The sequence below is a fragment of the Lonchura striata genome, chromosome Z (genome assembly GCF_050655825.1).
Source record: "Lonchura striata isolate lonStrDom1 chromosome Z, ASM5065582v1, whole genome shotgun sequence".
NCBI lineage: Eukaryota > Metazoa > Chordata > Aves > Passeriformes > Estrildidae > Lonchura > Lonchura striata.
Genome location: NC_140740.1, coordinates 27,170,243 through 27,186,012, shown reverse-complemented (window position 1 = coordinate 27,186,012; position 15,770 = coordinate 27,170,243). Strand labels below are relative to the sequence as shown.

Here is a 15,770-nt window from a genome sequence, read left to right as displayed (position 1 = left end):
CCACACCAACCAGAGTACTCCCCTCCATTAAAAACAGAGTGAGAATATGTGGGCATTTTTTTCTGAAAATGTTATCTGCTCAAGTTCCTTCAGAGCACAGAATTTGATTCTTCAGTGCTTCATTGAAAGCAGTTAAAATGCAATCAGAAAGTCTTGAATGAAGACCAAAATATTGGGCAACAAAATGGGTTTGGTAAAAAAAAAAATATCATTAGAAAGTGTTCTGTCATGTTCATAGTCTTCAGAGAAAATAATACAAGATCCTTTGTTTTTGGTAAATGTTTGTCATTAAAATGAGGATTATCACTACAAAAGTTATCCTATCCTGAAAGCAAATGGCAAACAAACTGAAAATGCAAGTTTTTTTGCCTGACAAGCAAAATGTCAAATTTTACTCTTTTTAGTGGCTAAGGAGGGGGACAAAAGCATGAGGTTCAGACTACATATAATCTCATACTGACAGTATAACAGAATTTGGTGACAACATGTCAAGGCTTAAGACAGAGCAAAGAAAACTATAATTGCATCTAGCATAGTTAACATATTATGGTGAAGGTCTCCTAAGCCTTTTCTTTTTGGTTGCATTTAGGTGGGCAACACATCTGTCTTCAAATGTGACACTGCAGAGGTCTGTATAAGCAAATGAGGGTGATGTTCCTTTATTACCACACCAGAGTATAGCACTACATGTAGCCCTATTAAATTTTTTCTAGCCTATCTGAAATTATGGTATTCTCTCAATTTGCATTTCCCTTGAGGACCTTGTGGCAGAAGTCAATCCTGTAGCTGGTCTGTGCACATGGACAGCGTGCTGTATGACATATGGTGACAGAGTCACAAGAATGTCTTCCATGTAGATCACCTTTCTCAGTCCTTGTAAATGAACATCTTTACGTCAATCACAAAAATTTACTTCAAAGTATTTTCCTAGCCTTCAAATTGGTTTGACGAAGAGAACAAAATTTCAGAAGAGAGAGCCCTGGGTTTTTTTCCTTAAATATTTACAATCTCATCCTGAAGTTTAATAGGTAAAAAAGTGGGAAAAATTTGTTACAAGTGCTTTCTTTGTTTCTTTTCCCATACAGCAATCCATAGTTATGTTTTTATGCTTCAGAACATTAAATGTGTAGTCCCCAGTACTTCACTAATGAACTGTTAGTGAGATCTGGTACTACTTTCAGCTGACTCTCAAAAGTATTTGAGACTTTGGGCTTGGAATTGTCATTAGAAATATTCAGTAAAATCTGTTTAGTTTCAAGCAGTGACTTACAGAAGCTGAACTGGAAATACAGTCATTCCTTGTTATAAAAGAAATTAAAATATAATCAACAATAAGCCAATAAGCTCAACATGGCTGATTTAAGCTAAGCATATAGCTGCAGCAGCATTCCTGAGACAAAGTGTTAAACAGGTCCCCATTGCTGAGTAACTCAATGAAACTTGCACTGGCTGCAGGCTTCTGCTCTGATCTAAACAAAATAAATTCTGCCTAGATTTTTAAAAATGTTTATTTGTAAGGTGCTGTCCTATTTAAACCAGTTCTATTCTCCAGTTTATCCAGAACATACATTTTGATGAAACCAATATTCTGTTTTCAATTCTAAAGGAAAGGGAATTTTCTTTTTTCTTTTCTTTTCTTTTCTTTTCTTTTCTTTTCTTTTCTTTTCTTTTCTTTTCTTTTCTTTTCTTTTCTTTTCTTTTCTTTTCTTTTCTTTTCTTATTGTATTTTTATTGTATTTTATTATTTTATTTTAGTCATCTTTTCCCAATGTCCATTACATTAGAGCTTGCTTATGTTTGTAAAATTAGACAACTTGCATATGTTGGTAAAATATGCAAATATGATATCCTAATGAAATTTGGACAAAAAACTCCAAACCAGCAGGCTTTATGACCATGAGCTTGTACTTAATTTCTTTTTATAGAAGTTAATACATCAACTACAGAACTAATAAATTTTGTGATTGTAAATTAGTTCCATTAGTGAAAAATGCATTCAGAGTGCTCTGTTTGTCAGAAATATTTTGAAAGAATTCAGCATAATCTATGATATATAATTTTATGTCCTCCTGTTTTCTCCCTCCATAAAAGGCTAACTTTTACCTAGTTCTGCTGTTTCATGTCAGAAAAAAAAGGTCTGTTTCATTTAAAATCTGTTGTGATTAATTCTGTTTCTACTTTCTAAAACTTTATTTCTAAAATTTTGCTTCAGAAAACTAATTAATAATCTTTAGATGTCAATTGATTCTCATAATCTCAATTAAAAAAAAAAAAACTTTCCTCTTTCTATGAGGAGTTTAGGTATAAAATAGTAACAGGGTATCTCCAGAAGAAATGCAAAATACAAGATAAGGGAAAATTTTAGAAGGGTTAGAATTAGTTGCCAGTGAATATAATGAATGATTCACAGAGAGCTCATTAAGAAAATCTCTGATTTTGAATGATTCATATTTCTATCATAACACAGCTTTAGCCAGTTTTTGCAAACTTGAAAAATTAAAGCAAAACAAACTTTAAAAATAAAATTCCTTCTTTTTGTATTAACAAATTTTAGTGATTAGACTTTGTGAAAAATATGTGTGTAAGTAAATAGGCAGGCATATCTTTTAAAATAAGATTAAAAAGTACTGAAAATTAGGAGTTTTCCCTCAAGCTTCCTTATCTCACTTCGGTTTCCTTATTTAATTTTCATATATTTTAATATCACATTAACTGCATATTTATAGTAGCTTATTTCACTGAACAATTTATGATAAAGATAACATATAGAACTACAGAAGGAGCAGCTCTTGCATATTTCAGGTTTTATTTCTAATAGTCAGTGTGTTTGCAGTCACTGTCCTTTTTGGATTACTTGTTAAATTTTGCTTTCAAAGCAGAGTTAATGTTTACTCAAAATGTAGCATGTCAAGGATTTTAACATACATATTCCTTTTTTCAACTCTGTCTCAAGCTTTTCAGACAGTATGTCTTTCTACTGGGTTAAAGAACCATTTAAAATTTGATTTTAAACTCAATTAGCTTCAAAAACATATTCTTAGATACTTTGACAGCCTGTATACTAACAGGTAGAACAGTGAGATGAGGATGCTGATGTAAATCAGCTTTGTGCTTAAGAGGAGCCTGGCAACAAGTTCACTCCCATGGTCAGTGTTCTCCTCACTAAGCTGCTAAAGTCACAAAAGGGTGTCAATATGCATTTTTCTTGTGCTTTATGGAAAGCCTGAAATTTGTTCAGTAAGAATTTTTTCCACGTTGTTTCATGTATGGGTGCTGATACATTTAAGAGGCTATTTTGCTTCTTTGGGATATGTCACTATTTCTGGCAAAGTTAAAAATTTTGGAGTTATACAATTTTTTAATGTCTAATTTAAAATAATTCTTTTTAAACATGCTTGTCATTATAGAGGACTTGGAGTTCATTGGGTTTTAGTCAGAGCTTTGGGCATACAGGCTAATCAAACTGGGAAGTTGGAAGCTGAGAATTAGCAAGGTGAAGGCCACCAAAATAATCATCAGCTGTAACAAAAAATCTTAACTTCATCCAAAGAGTCTGTCAGAGAGCTATGAAAAATTAAAATGTGATATTTCATTTTAAAAAAATGAGGCCAAAAATGCTATGCCAGTAAGGTATTTTGTGCTGTGACCAGTTGTGCTTTGCATTGAAAAAGCTGCTAGTGTGTTTTTTGTGATGACCAAAAAGTGGCATGTGATCATGGAATTGTGGAGCACATTGTAATACATGTGGCAGAGTCCATGAGTAAGGATACTAATTCATTCCATACTGTTTTGGTGTTGATTACTATTCTCAATCCAGCAACTAACACCAACCATTAGAGCCTGATTTTGCCTCTTAAAGCTCGAGTTATGTGACACATGCTTCATTACTCAGCCGAGTCTGGGTGTGTATACAGGTACAGTGAAAGGATAGAGAGTTGAGTTTTTAAAAGCTAAAAGCACTCCTTTGAAATGTGCAAACTCTGTTTATTGGTGACAGAATATTATCAAATGTAAACAAACAGAGCTGAAAAAGCTGAATTCCTGAGCCTGCTCTACAGCATTAAGATAGATCTTTCTGAAGGAAGGCGTTCTGAACATAATAAAATGTGTTAGTCCAAATACTTAAGATTAAGTAGAATTTTGTACAAAGAATAATTAATGTAAGTTTTTTGAAATGAGACAAATTAGTCATGGAACCTATGTGACAGCTGCTACTGTTAGTCCCAGTTTTCACCTCTGAGAGACACAAAGGTATTCCTACATGCCTTACTTTCTGTTCCATTGTGCACATTTAACTTTATTAAAATGAGCTATTTTTATGCACAGTGAACCTAATTGTTTATCAAAACAGTCAGATTATATGTTTAAAAAACATCTGTAGTCAAAGCTCAAGACTTTTTGTACAGCTTTCCAAAAGCTTTAGGATTATTCTTTATTCTGCTGAGTCACAAGTCACAACTTCAGTTATGCCACTTCAGGAACAAAATAGCTTGAAACTGCTGAAAAGAACACAGTGGGAGTAAGAATAGGCCTGTACTGGGGGATAAGTACCAAAACTGGAGCTTGAAGAGAGGTGGGTGTGTTTCTTAATTGAGGTAAGAAGAAATTCTCCTTAAATACTCTGGAAACTTTGAAAAGACACATTGTTTTTTTCACATAGTCAAGACTTTCTGAAGCAGTTACCACTTTATTTGCAGAATTACTTTTTGATGCATTATTTCTGAGCTCTCCTATCTTTACTTCTGTTCTTTCTAGTGGTTTGCTGCCTGTCACAAATTTAAAGGTTTCACAATTTCCCAATACTTACAGAATTGATTCAACAGATTCTCTTTAACATTCTTAACAGTATTATTGAAAGCAGTTTAAAAAAGAAAAAAATCAGGTACTTTTAAGGAGATTCAGCAGCTTTTTTTGGTTGTAACTGAATGGCTTCTCTTGGAAAGATGGAAAATCTTCCCATCTACTGCAGCTGTAGACAGGTGTACTGATTTAGCACAGCATTATCTATCTACAGCACCATTGAAGACAAGGCCTCCACCAGTGGAGGACAAATAAAAGCTTGGAAGCCTTATTAAATTGGCAATTAATCCTTATTTTTCTACTGATGGGTTATCTGTTGCTCAAGCATTGATGGGTGGGTATCTGACAGAGGCTATGTGTAATTCTATGTTTTCACCCTTATATTTAAACTATAGTTTGTATTAAAAATAATGGTACAATTTCTTAAAATATACTATCTCACCTATCTGATTTTGTGTTGATTTTTCTCCCCAGTGTCCTTGTGTTTTCTTTTGGAATATTTTTCATTCTTCTTAGCAAATAAGATGGTAATTACATAGAATATGTCACATTTCTTTGTTTTATTAGCTTTTCATAAGTAGCCTGAAAATGGTCTTAGCAGGAAGTTCATGAACGTTTTTGACTGTGGCAGAAGCAATCCAATCAGCTGACTCTTACCCATTACTTTTGATTGGGTTCACAACTGCTACTTTTGTGAGTCAGTCTGTTTGAAATGCAGGCATTTGTTGTGGTGTTTTGCACTTTCATTAAGCAGTTATTGTGACAAGAACATTTTTGCTGCTCTTCATAAATATTTGGGGGACATCAACAGAAGTGTTAGAAAAAAGCTGAGGAGCAGCATGCATTTTTCCAAGCTGCCCTTCTGATCCTAAGCCCAAGACAGGCAGAATTTCTTCCATTTACTTCATCATATTTGGAGTCAGCCTCACTGTTCTTTCCATGTGCTATTATGGATTTCATTTTTCCTTTCCTTTAAACAGGAGGAAGGGAGAAGGAGTACAAAGACATCTCTGCTATCATCACAGACAACATGGTGCTTACTGACTGACTAAGACTAAAAAGACAGTTAATAACAGAATGGTTGGATACTGTGGGGGAACTCTAATAGGTGGTTAGATCAATCAGTTTCTCAACAGAGCCTTGACAAGTTTCTGATTTATTGGGATAAGCCTGTTTCCAGCTCTTAATAGTCTAAAAGATTTTAACATTTGACAAGGAAAAACTCGGCCTAAGTTGCCATTGCCAGGGTTTTCTTCTTGATTATGGTAAAAGCAGTCCATTTTCTTCCCTACAGAAATGGTCATCTTTTCAATCATTTTTAGTTCTCTCCTTGACTTGTTCAAGGAGGCAAAACCAAGAATAGCAAAGTTATCAGAAACTGTTCATGGAAGCAAGAGTAACTGAATTGAAACTGCTGTGAGAATTAATGTATCAGTGGTCAACTTAATGTTATACTTGATTACTTCTTATTAGAATGTGTCTTAGATGTCCAGATGTGAATCTGTGATAATTATGTGCAGCTAAAGAGCAGATTTTCTACCAATTAAATTAAACTTCATCACATACAAACAGGGAAGGGAAGCAATACTAAAAATCATGACACCAATAGTAAAAGTAGAAGGAGATTGCTGTTTGATAAAAGTTTTGAAATATTTATTTGACAAACAAGGCTACTGCAGTATTGTCGCCTGAAGAATATATTTCTATTTTTCTGAGATGAGTTGTAAAACTCCCACTCAGTTTGGCTTGAGAAGGAATTGAGCCATGCTATTTTTCCACAAATATAATCATTCAGCTATTTTTGGTTTAAATAGAGTGGTGTCAAGACTTATATATGCTGATTGGTGAGAACTGGATAGTGGTGTTTGACAGGGTGGTGATTGCCTGGTGAATAGTGTGTTCCAGCTGCAGCACTGCCTGCCTGTTGACATATCTCTTATTAGAAAAGAAGTGTGATAAATAATTCTTACACCTGTGTGACTTCAGCCAATGATTTTTGTACACTGCAGGAACACATAGCTTTTGTAAATGACCCTTTATTCAGCAGCTGTGTGAGGCTGGGTATAATCAAGAAAATCAAACTGTATATAGATGCAGTTTTAATACAGTTAAATACTAGCTCTTATCCTCAAGTGATTAATGATCTTTCTTATGCAACTTTTTATTGAATGGGTTTTAAATATTTACATGAATATATTTGCCATGACTAATTTTAAAATAATTTTAAAACCCCTTTATATAAGTAAGAATTAATGACAACAAATCGTCCATTTTGGAATTTGTTTGCTAATGACAAGATTCTGCTTTGTGTGAAAGACTTCACTGAAAGGAAATCATTGTTTATATTTCTTTAATTCTGAGCTTTCAGATTTCCTAGTTTTTCATGGTAAAGTGTTTTCCTCTTGGATTTCAGGAGTTTCAGATGTAGAGTGAATGGATATTCAACTACAGTTGAATATTGCAATGTGTTACACCCAAGCTGTCTTTCACAGCCCAGCTGGAATGAGAAGTTTGCAGTGGCTTGTGATTACTGACAGTGAGCAAGACAGCTCTGCTCCAGTGCTGGAGTGGTTGGCTTTTCTGCTCTCTATAATGTCCACTGGAATTGGCTCTACTGGGGAAAATCTCAATGGTGAAGTGAAAGATACAGTTGTGGGAATGGCTTTTATGAGGTCTTCTGGTGACTTATAGTGCCACACATTAGAGATGCTTTCATAGAAAAATATAAGAATGTTTAAATTCTGCTGTGACTATTTTGCTATTCCCTGCATAAATTGAGAAGTTCACTCTTTGATGCTGGCATAAGTTTGAAAACATGTCTAAAGGCAGTGGGTGAATTTCTTTCCCCTTCCTCAAAACAAAGCAATTTTAAATACCTGTGATGAATTTTTAGCCATTCCCATGACTGCACAAATAAGATTCAGCAATACTACTTTCTTAAGATATTGCTTTTCCTGCTTTGATACAGATGTAATAATAATTTTTTACATGATTGTTGGACACAAGGTAGCAGAAGACTGTCCTGGCTTTGCTGGTTCAGGCTTGAGTTCCAGGTGATAGTGGTGACTAGTGACTTAGTAAAGTACTAAGGAAGGTACAGGAAATTTCTGCTGACACAGATGTAATCTTATGAAAATCCAAAGCGTGTGGACAAGTACCAGAACTGCTAACCACAGAGATTCAACAATCTGAAGTAAGATTACAAAATATATAAGACAAGATTAAACCACCCTCTTAAAAATGTGGCAAAGAAATTATAGGATTATCATGGATAACCTTTTATACTGTCTTCACTGTACTTACAGATTTTTAACCTCAGAAGTCAGTCCTTCAACTTTCCATGTACAGTTTCAAGATAATAAGGTTGTTGTTTTTTTTTTAATATAAAATCAGGAAAATTAGGTAATTTGCATGCTTTACTGTGCTTGAGCAGTTGCAGCAATAGGGAGGACATGACATGGCCTTTGTTTCTTAATGACAGTAAATTCATTAGTAAGTACTGGTGATGATTTTTAAATTAAGTATGCAACATTTGATTGCTGAGGTATAGCCTTACAATCATAACTAGGTGAGATACTCTGAGTAAGAAATCCAGGAAGCCTGGCCTGACAAGATGGAAACATTTAAACAGGTCCTTGAATTGTGCTACCAAATATTGATGTAGGTAGCTTTAATGAATAGTTCATCTAAGGAACCTTTATTGTCTCCATGTCTCCAATGAAACTTGAAAGGCTTCTGCTGTGTCTTTTAAAATTTATGTCAACTTTTTTAAAGAACTTATGTGTAGGTTGGCTTGTATGTTTTCTGACATGGGTAAAGGAGGATAAGTGGGTAAAGGCTTCCATTATCTCTTCCCCATGTTGTTCAAGACTTAAGAAAGTAGTTTTGATATTCCTTATGGGTTGTTTATTTCTGGAACTTAGTGAGTTGTCTTTGAATGTTCTGTTTTCAGTCATATGAAGCATGGATTTTGGTTCAAAATCCAAAGGGAGACATGAAAGAAATGTATTTTAAATATTTATGTGGGCATTTATTAATATTTGCCTGAAATGCTAACATTAGAAGGTGTTGTAACTTTAGTACCCTTCTGTGAAGCTCATCCAGACCCTATGGATCATATCTCTTACTTGATACTCTGTAGGGATTGGCATGATAGGTACTCAAGCTTTCTTCTTGCCTCCTGGATGGGACAACTGTGTTTCTCTCTCTCTGTATCTATATATTTATTTCACGGCTGTTACTTGCTACTTTTGTTAAGTGGAGACTAAAATCCCTAACATTTAGAGCAGTCTAGAAAAATAAACAATGCCAGATTGTGTTTTGCTATATGCAAAGCTCTGTGGTCATTTTAACTCTTTTTGCTGTTGTGGTTATCATTGTTTATGTCCTTAGGACCTCCCAACGTGGGCTTGTACTACATTTTTCTAGGTTTTGTTCTAGGCAAAACAGAAAAACTTGCATAAAGTATATGAGAGACAACACTGACGCCAGGAGAGAGGAAATCCAGAGGAAGTGTGGAACAGACTTGATCGGAGTGATTGCTGTGGTCTCTGGTAGTCAAAGAGTTTTATGTTGTAGTAAACATCAGAACATAGGTGGGACTTTGAAGACAATATTTTGCAGAAATTTATGGTGAATATCTTAAAAGTGTGAGAACAGGAAATTTCCTGTGTGCTTGCTTTGCATTCTTGGTCTGTCACAGAGAATGCAGTCCAGAAAGGAAGAAACAGAAGCAGTTATTTCAGTTGTGGAAAGCAGGTTGTTTACGGATTTGTGAACTAATTAAATGACCCTCTGTGACCCCCGTGAGACACAGATTTAGGGACTGGCTAAAATTATACTCTTGGGGAATCTAACAGCATTTAGTTAACCTAAGGCTTCACAGCAGCTGCAGGGGTGATTGCAACCTTGAGTCTGCAGTGGCTGCTGCAGATAGTCTCTATGGCAAAGCTGGCCTGTCCAGGAAGCAAAATTCCACCCTACTTTATCCTATTAGGCATCTTTTTTCCCACCACAGGATGAGTGGTGACAACAGGTTTTTAAATGTAAAATGTATCTTCACCTTCCATTTGGTATGTATGTAATGTAAAGATAAGATTATTAATCTGAATTTGGCAGTTTTTGGAAGGGAAATATGAACATATTCTACTATAATACTGTAACTAAGTCAAGAAATGTCACATCATGAAATTTCACATTATAGCTGACTAAACACTAAAGGGATTTTTTGCTATATTAAGAAAAATATATTTTGATGATGAGAAATACAATGACATACTTTTTTATTTACCTTGTACTTGTAGAAGGAGAGGGAAGACCATACATTGTCTAAATCAGCATGTGTTAGTTTAGGATTGTATTTCTGATCATAAAGTTGCATTCAGGCCAAGGAGGTGAAGATGTACTCTGCTGTCTGGTTGTGCACACAACCTGTTCTGGCTCTCATATTTGCCTTAGACCACAGCAATTGTTTTATTTTGATGTCTTATGCTACTGCAGATTATTAACAGGACTTGTACCCTTGGTGAAGAGATTATGTTAAAAACAGAGATTTCTGCCACTTCACAATAATAACCAAATGCTGAATTATAAACCATTTCTACTACTGGTATTATTTTCATACCTTCTTATTCATTACTGCTCATTTAATTGTATTTGAATTATATTTATTTCCTTACAGCTGTTTTTAAAATGAGATTGTATACAAAAATGGTTGTATGGACCAGTTAATGCATTTTTTTTTATGAGCAAACAATAGTTAAACAAATGTTTTCATGGTAAAGAAATTGTTTTCTTCTTTTCAGATACCATGATCAACAGGATGTTACTAGCAATTTCCTTGGAGCAATGTGGTTGATTTCAATAACTTTTCTATCCATTGGATATGGGGATATGGTACCAAATACATACTGTGGAAAGGGGGTCTGTTTACTTACTGGAATCATGGTAAGTGAATTTGTTAATTGAATATGAGATTTTGTTTGCTGTTAATTAATTTGAAATTAAGCCCAAAATTTTTGGTAGTCATAAAGAAATATTTATCTGCTGTCTTGTAGAGTGTATACTTAATCAGACAATACCCATAGTCTTTCATTCCTAGTAATGCAATGGAGTTTTCTTCTTTAGGCAAAAATTTACTAGCTGTGTAATGAAAGAAATATGGAGAAACAATTTGCACCGTGACATAATTCATGGCTTCAGAAATCTCAGTAAAATCTTTCATTAAATGTTAAGGTATTGATCATCTTTGATCATCTTGATCATCTTTGGGCATGTGTAATCAGAGCAGTACTAGTAATGGATCTTCAGTTATGAATTTTGTTTCTTAAAATTAATCACAAAGAGACATAATGGTGGCTAAACTCTTAAAACTCTTTTGTTGGTGGATAGTTTTCTACTCTATTTCTTACAAGTCTAATAACATATTCATAGCAGTCCATTGCTTTAAGTGGAATTATGCTATGCAATTTGCACAGTAAAACCTTTTGCTGCCATTGGTGCCATGCAGCAGTTGTTAGGTCGTGTATGCTCAATATATATTTATTAATTGTATTTCATGTCTGGTTTTAAGTTTTTGTACTGCACCATTTGGTCAAAGTTAGGCTGGGAGTAAGACAATGTATTGTAATGCTGGGAAAATTTAGGCATGTCTACAGTAAATTAGATGTAAACAAATTCTGGGCTCTGCCACTCTTGTTTGTACCAACTTCTGTGTAAATGTCCCTGTGAATGAATGTCATATATGTATTGTATGCAACAATAAGATACATACTTGCTTCTGAATTTTTGCCATTGATTATAAGCAATGCAGTCCCAATATCTGCCTTTGGTAAAACAGCTATGTTGGGATTATGGCTGAAAGCAAATGGTATCAAAGCATTGCTCCTTTTGAGCAGATATGTCAATAGCATATTTGTTTATAATAAGTTTATATTTTACTTCCAGAGAGGAAAAAAAGGAATTTTTTTTTTTTATGTTTAAGGATTTTTTTTACAAATGCTTAAAAAAAATTTAAAAAAAAACTGATAGGTTTCAGTTAATTGACCTTTATTGATAAAGATTGATAAAGATTTCCAGTATATTTTGCAAAAGGCGGTAAATGCATATCTCCTTAAATACAGAGTTTGCAGCGGAGTTGAAAGGTACAGGCTAAAAGCAGAGGAATGACTCACAGGGCTTTTTTTTGAAGGCTGTTGGATGAGCTCAAATCTGCCATCTTCTGGGGTATTTGCCTTTACTCCTTTCCGTGTTGGATATTGATGCCAGAGAAAATTATATGTGGTCATAAATTCACTGGGAAAAGGGGTAGAGAAGCAGTGTTTATTGCCACCTTGCAGGGCAGAGATTGCAGAATGAGGACAGAACCCTCATACAAAGTCACTTCTACTGCTTCCATGGAAAACTCACGTATGGATTTATACATACTGTTTTCACACATTGGCATCTCTTTTTCACAACTGTCAGACTTGTAAAATGTATGGATGATATCTTCATGTCTCTGATTGGGTTTTTTTAGTGATTATAAATTCTGCAGCTGCTTTGGAAGAGCAAAGGCTCCAATCAGGATGTCATGGTAATGAATTCAGGATAAACATCTTTGGAGACAGAAAGCATTCTTAAAAAAAACAAGCCAAGTGGCTGCTGTCTTATGATAGGTAAAATAATAGAAAGCCTAACCACTAATTAAATTTAAATAATGTTTGAGACAAAAAAAAACATGGAGCAATGAGAAGAAGTCAGATGTTGGAATTACTCTGGGTTTTTTGAGGCTTGTGTTTTGTTTTGTTATGTTTTATTTTCATAAAGGACCTGAGGAATATGAAGTACGGCACCGTAAATATAATAATGAACTCTCTTCTAGTCTAACCTATAATATCAAAAAGCTTACATGTCTTGAATATCATTCTTTAAAACCAATTACTCTTCTGAAACTTGTACAGTAATTAATTAATATTTGTTGTGGAAAATATAAAATCCTTAAAGGACAGACCAAGTGATTTTTATTTCAATAGAAGCAATTGATGATCTAATTAAAAGACACACAAAGATAGTTGTTGAATGGATGTAGTAAAATAAAACCATATTTTTGGTTTTAAGAGGTAAATGTAATTCCCTAGCGTCTGAAGCAGAAAATGCATTGGATTAGTGTGATCAATGCCAAATACTGCTGTTTGTTTTTGGGTAAGGAAAAGGATGGAAGGGGGAATAAATAGAAATACTTGTGAATACAAGAGCAGATACACAGACAACTCAAGAGTTAATATTGGCTTTGTGGAACTGGTGGCCCAAGGAAGCCTACTTTGGTGTCTTGATCCCTGTGAAGCAAAAATCCTATCTTCCCACTTCTGCCTCAGGAATTGCTGTCTGTGCAATGGAAATGGGGGTGCTCAGGCTGAATTCTGCATGTACTCCAGCCTGGGAAGGGGACTTTCTGCAGTCTGCTGGTGGCATCAAATTCTGTTGGTGATTGAAATTTTAACTACTGCTGTCTTGACTCACTGGGGTCAAGTGACATCTTTTAAACTCTACAAATGCACAGTGATGGAGAAGAGAGGCATCTTTACACATACTCAGATTACACCAAAAGGAAAAATGCCTTTAGAATTGTTGAGAGTAAGATAGCAAAGACGTTTGATTAATGTATTAGAGAAATAGGGAAAAAAATCAAAATTTAAAAAAAAAAAAAAAAAAACAAAAAACACACAAACAAACAAAAGAATGTGAACCAAAAAGGCAAACAATTAAAAAATAAGAACAATTTACATTTTGATCTTGCAAAGCACTTAAATATATGAAACTTTCATAAAAATACTGACACGGCATGTTACAAAGAAGGGCAAATGCAGAGATGTTTTCAGTCAAGCAAGTGAAACTGAACTGGATGCCTCAACTCAATTAGCAATCTGTGTTTTTCCAGTGAGACTTTACTAGGCAGAAGTAGCAGGCTGTGGGCCAGGTGGACTATAAATCCAGAGCAAATGCATCCTCTGCCCCTGCGTACATTACATAGGTCTGCAATAGTGTATTGGATGGATACATATATAGCTGCTGTGATTGTTCACAGAATCACAGAGAGAGAAAGAGGATAGAGAGGAAATAGGGAGACCTATGGCATCTTCACCATGCCCTGCAGCTTGTCAGTGTGCTGCATTTGTGTTTTATGCCTACTGAAGCTGCTGTGCCCGGTTGTCAGTGCCCACCCAGGAGATCTCTCAGATGCTCATCAGCAAGGTGATCTCAGCTACAGGTGGAACACTTTCCTTGTATGATTTCTAAGTGGAACTGCTTGTGTAAGGCAGCACTTCTACTTTCTTAATGGCTGTTTGCATCTAGGGCCTTGGAGTGGTTTGCACGATTTTCCCTGCTTTATAAGGAGATTAATGAAGTTAGCAAAAAATTTAAAGAAGGTCAGTAGAATTGGTAAGGAGTGTGAGAAAATATGAAAATATGCATAATTATAGACTGTGAGATGGATAACTTTTCCAGACCTTTGTAAGCTTCTGCAGGTGCGCAAGATAAAACAATGACAATCAGTTCTTCTGACTGCAAATACAAGGACCTGTTACAAGTATTCTAAGGTTTTTTTTTTCCTTTTAGAACCAGCATTATGTGGTGAGGTGGTGCATTTATTGTATGATGCAAAGTTTATGATGCAGAATCTTCCTCAAAGCCACCCGCCAACAGGTAGAAGCAGACATGTAGGCCAAACCTATGTTGCTAGAAATAAAATGGATGAATTTGCAATTGTCCTGTCACAGGATGCAGTTTGTTGGGTATAGCTTGATGAATTTTGCTTTAAATGAAATAGATGTTATTTGAAGTGTCTGCTTTGCTAATGTGGAAATTTTACTTCTCTTGTTGAAATGAACTTCAAAGAGATTGTTAGGCCTAGGAAAGAACCAAATAAATAAGGGAAGTTTCTTAAATGTATACAATAGCTGTGGACAAGATTCAAGCTTTTCCTTGCAAAAATTTTAAGTGGCATCTTTTATTTGAAGATCACTCATGTAGATGAAGTAGTCTTTTTAGAGTAGTTGCAATGAAGTCAGTGTGTACAATCTGGCTTTAGGGACAATAGTTTTTATTAGTTCCAAATGGTGAATCAAAAATTAATAAGATCTCATTTTAAATCTTCTCATGCTGAAGGTTTTAATGTCCTTTGGAAGTCTGCATTTACTTCTAAACAATCACGGTTTCTTTGCCATGAATCTTGAAAAAGTGATGAGGATGAGGTGTTTCTGCTATAAGAACAGAGAACTCTTCATCTAAGGCTTAATTGTGATGTATGTGCAAATGATAATTGTAGACAGTCTGGTCTTACCAAAAAATACAGAGAACTGTCTAAAATAGGAACATGGCACTTAGAGTAGCAGTTTCTAACTGTCTTATTTTTTGTTGGTAGCAAGATCTGAACTGTATTATTTTTGAAATTTAATAGTTGCTAGATTGTAAGAAAAAAGAGGTGAAAAACAAATAGATTCTAACTGCATAGTTAACATTGTCTGCATGTCTTCTGGGATGAGGCCTTAAAAAGAGAAAAATAAGGTAAACTTACCTAAGTTAAATAAGGTAAAATGTGGAATTTATTTTATAGAACTTCGTGTATAATATACAAAAAGGTCATAAATTATTGTGCATAATAATGTCTAAAATGTGTGATTTTATCAAAACTTCTGTTCACATTGTTTAATTGTGTAGTGTGTCAGAGAAACATAATGAGTTATAAAATACAGAAATGTATTTTGAATTACACTCTAAAGGTTGAAAAGGTATGATCAATTCAAGTTAAAGCACTGTGGTGCATCATTCTGTGGATAAGAAGATACCTCAAACATCTAGAACACTGCTCAGTTTTTACTTCTCTGAGAAAATATGAAAAGCTTTTAGTGTGAATTGGTAGCATCTTGGGTCCATATCTCAGATATATGCTAGAATATAGTGCGTTAGATTCTGATAATTTAGTAATAAAT

The 15,770-nt window shown here is 34.6% G+C and overlaps 1 protein-coding gene across 12 annotated transcripts in view; it reads left to right on the top strand.

The window, feature by feature from the left end:
- Nucleotides 1–15,770, top strand: part of KCNN2 (potassium calcium-activated channel subfamily N member 2) — a 139,132-nt gene that overhangs the window by 58,266 nt on the left and 65,096 nt on the right. For all 12 annotated transcript variants that reach the window (XM_085566833.1, XM_085566835.1, XM_085566834.1 and 9 more), the window contains one exon: nucleotides 10,605–10,746. In XM_085566833.1, the coding sequence (XP_085422959.1) occupies nucleotides 10,605–10,746 (142 nt within the window). The remainder of the gene's footprint in view (nucleotides 1–10,604; nucleotides 10,747–15,770) is intronic.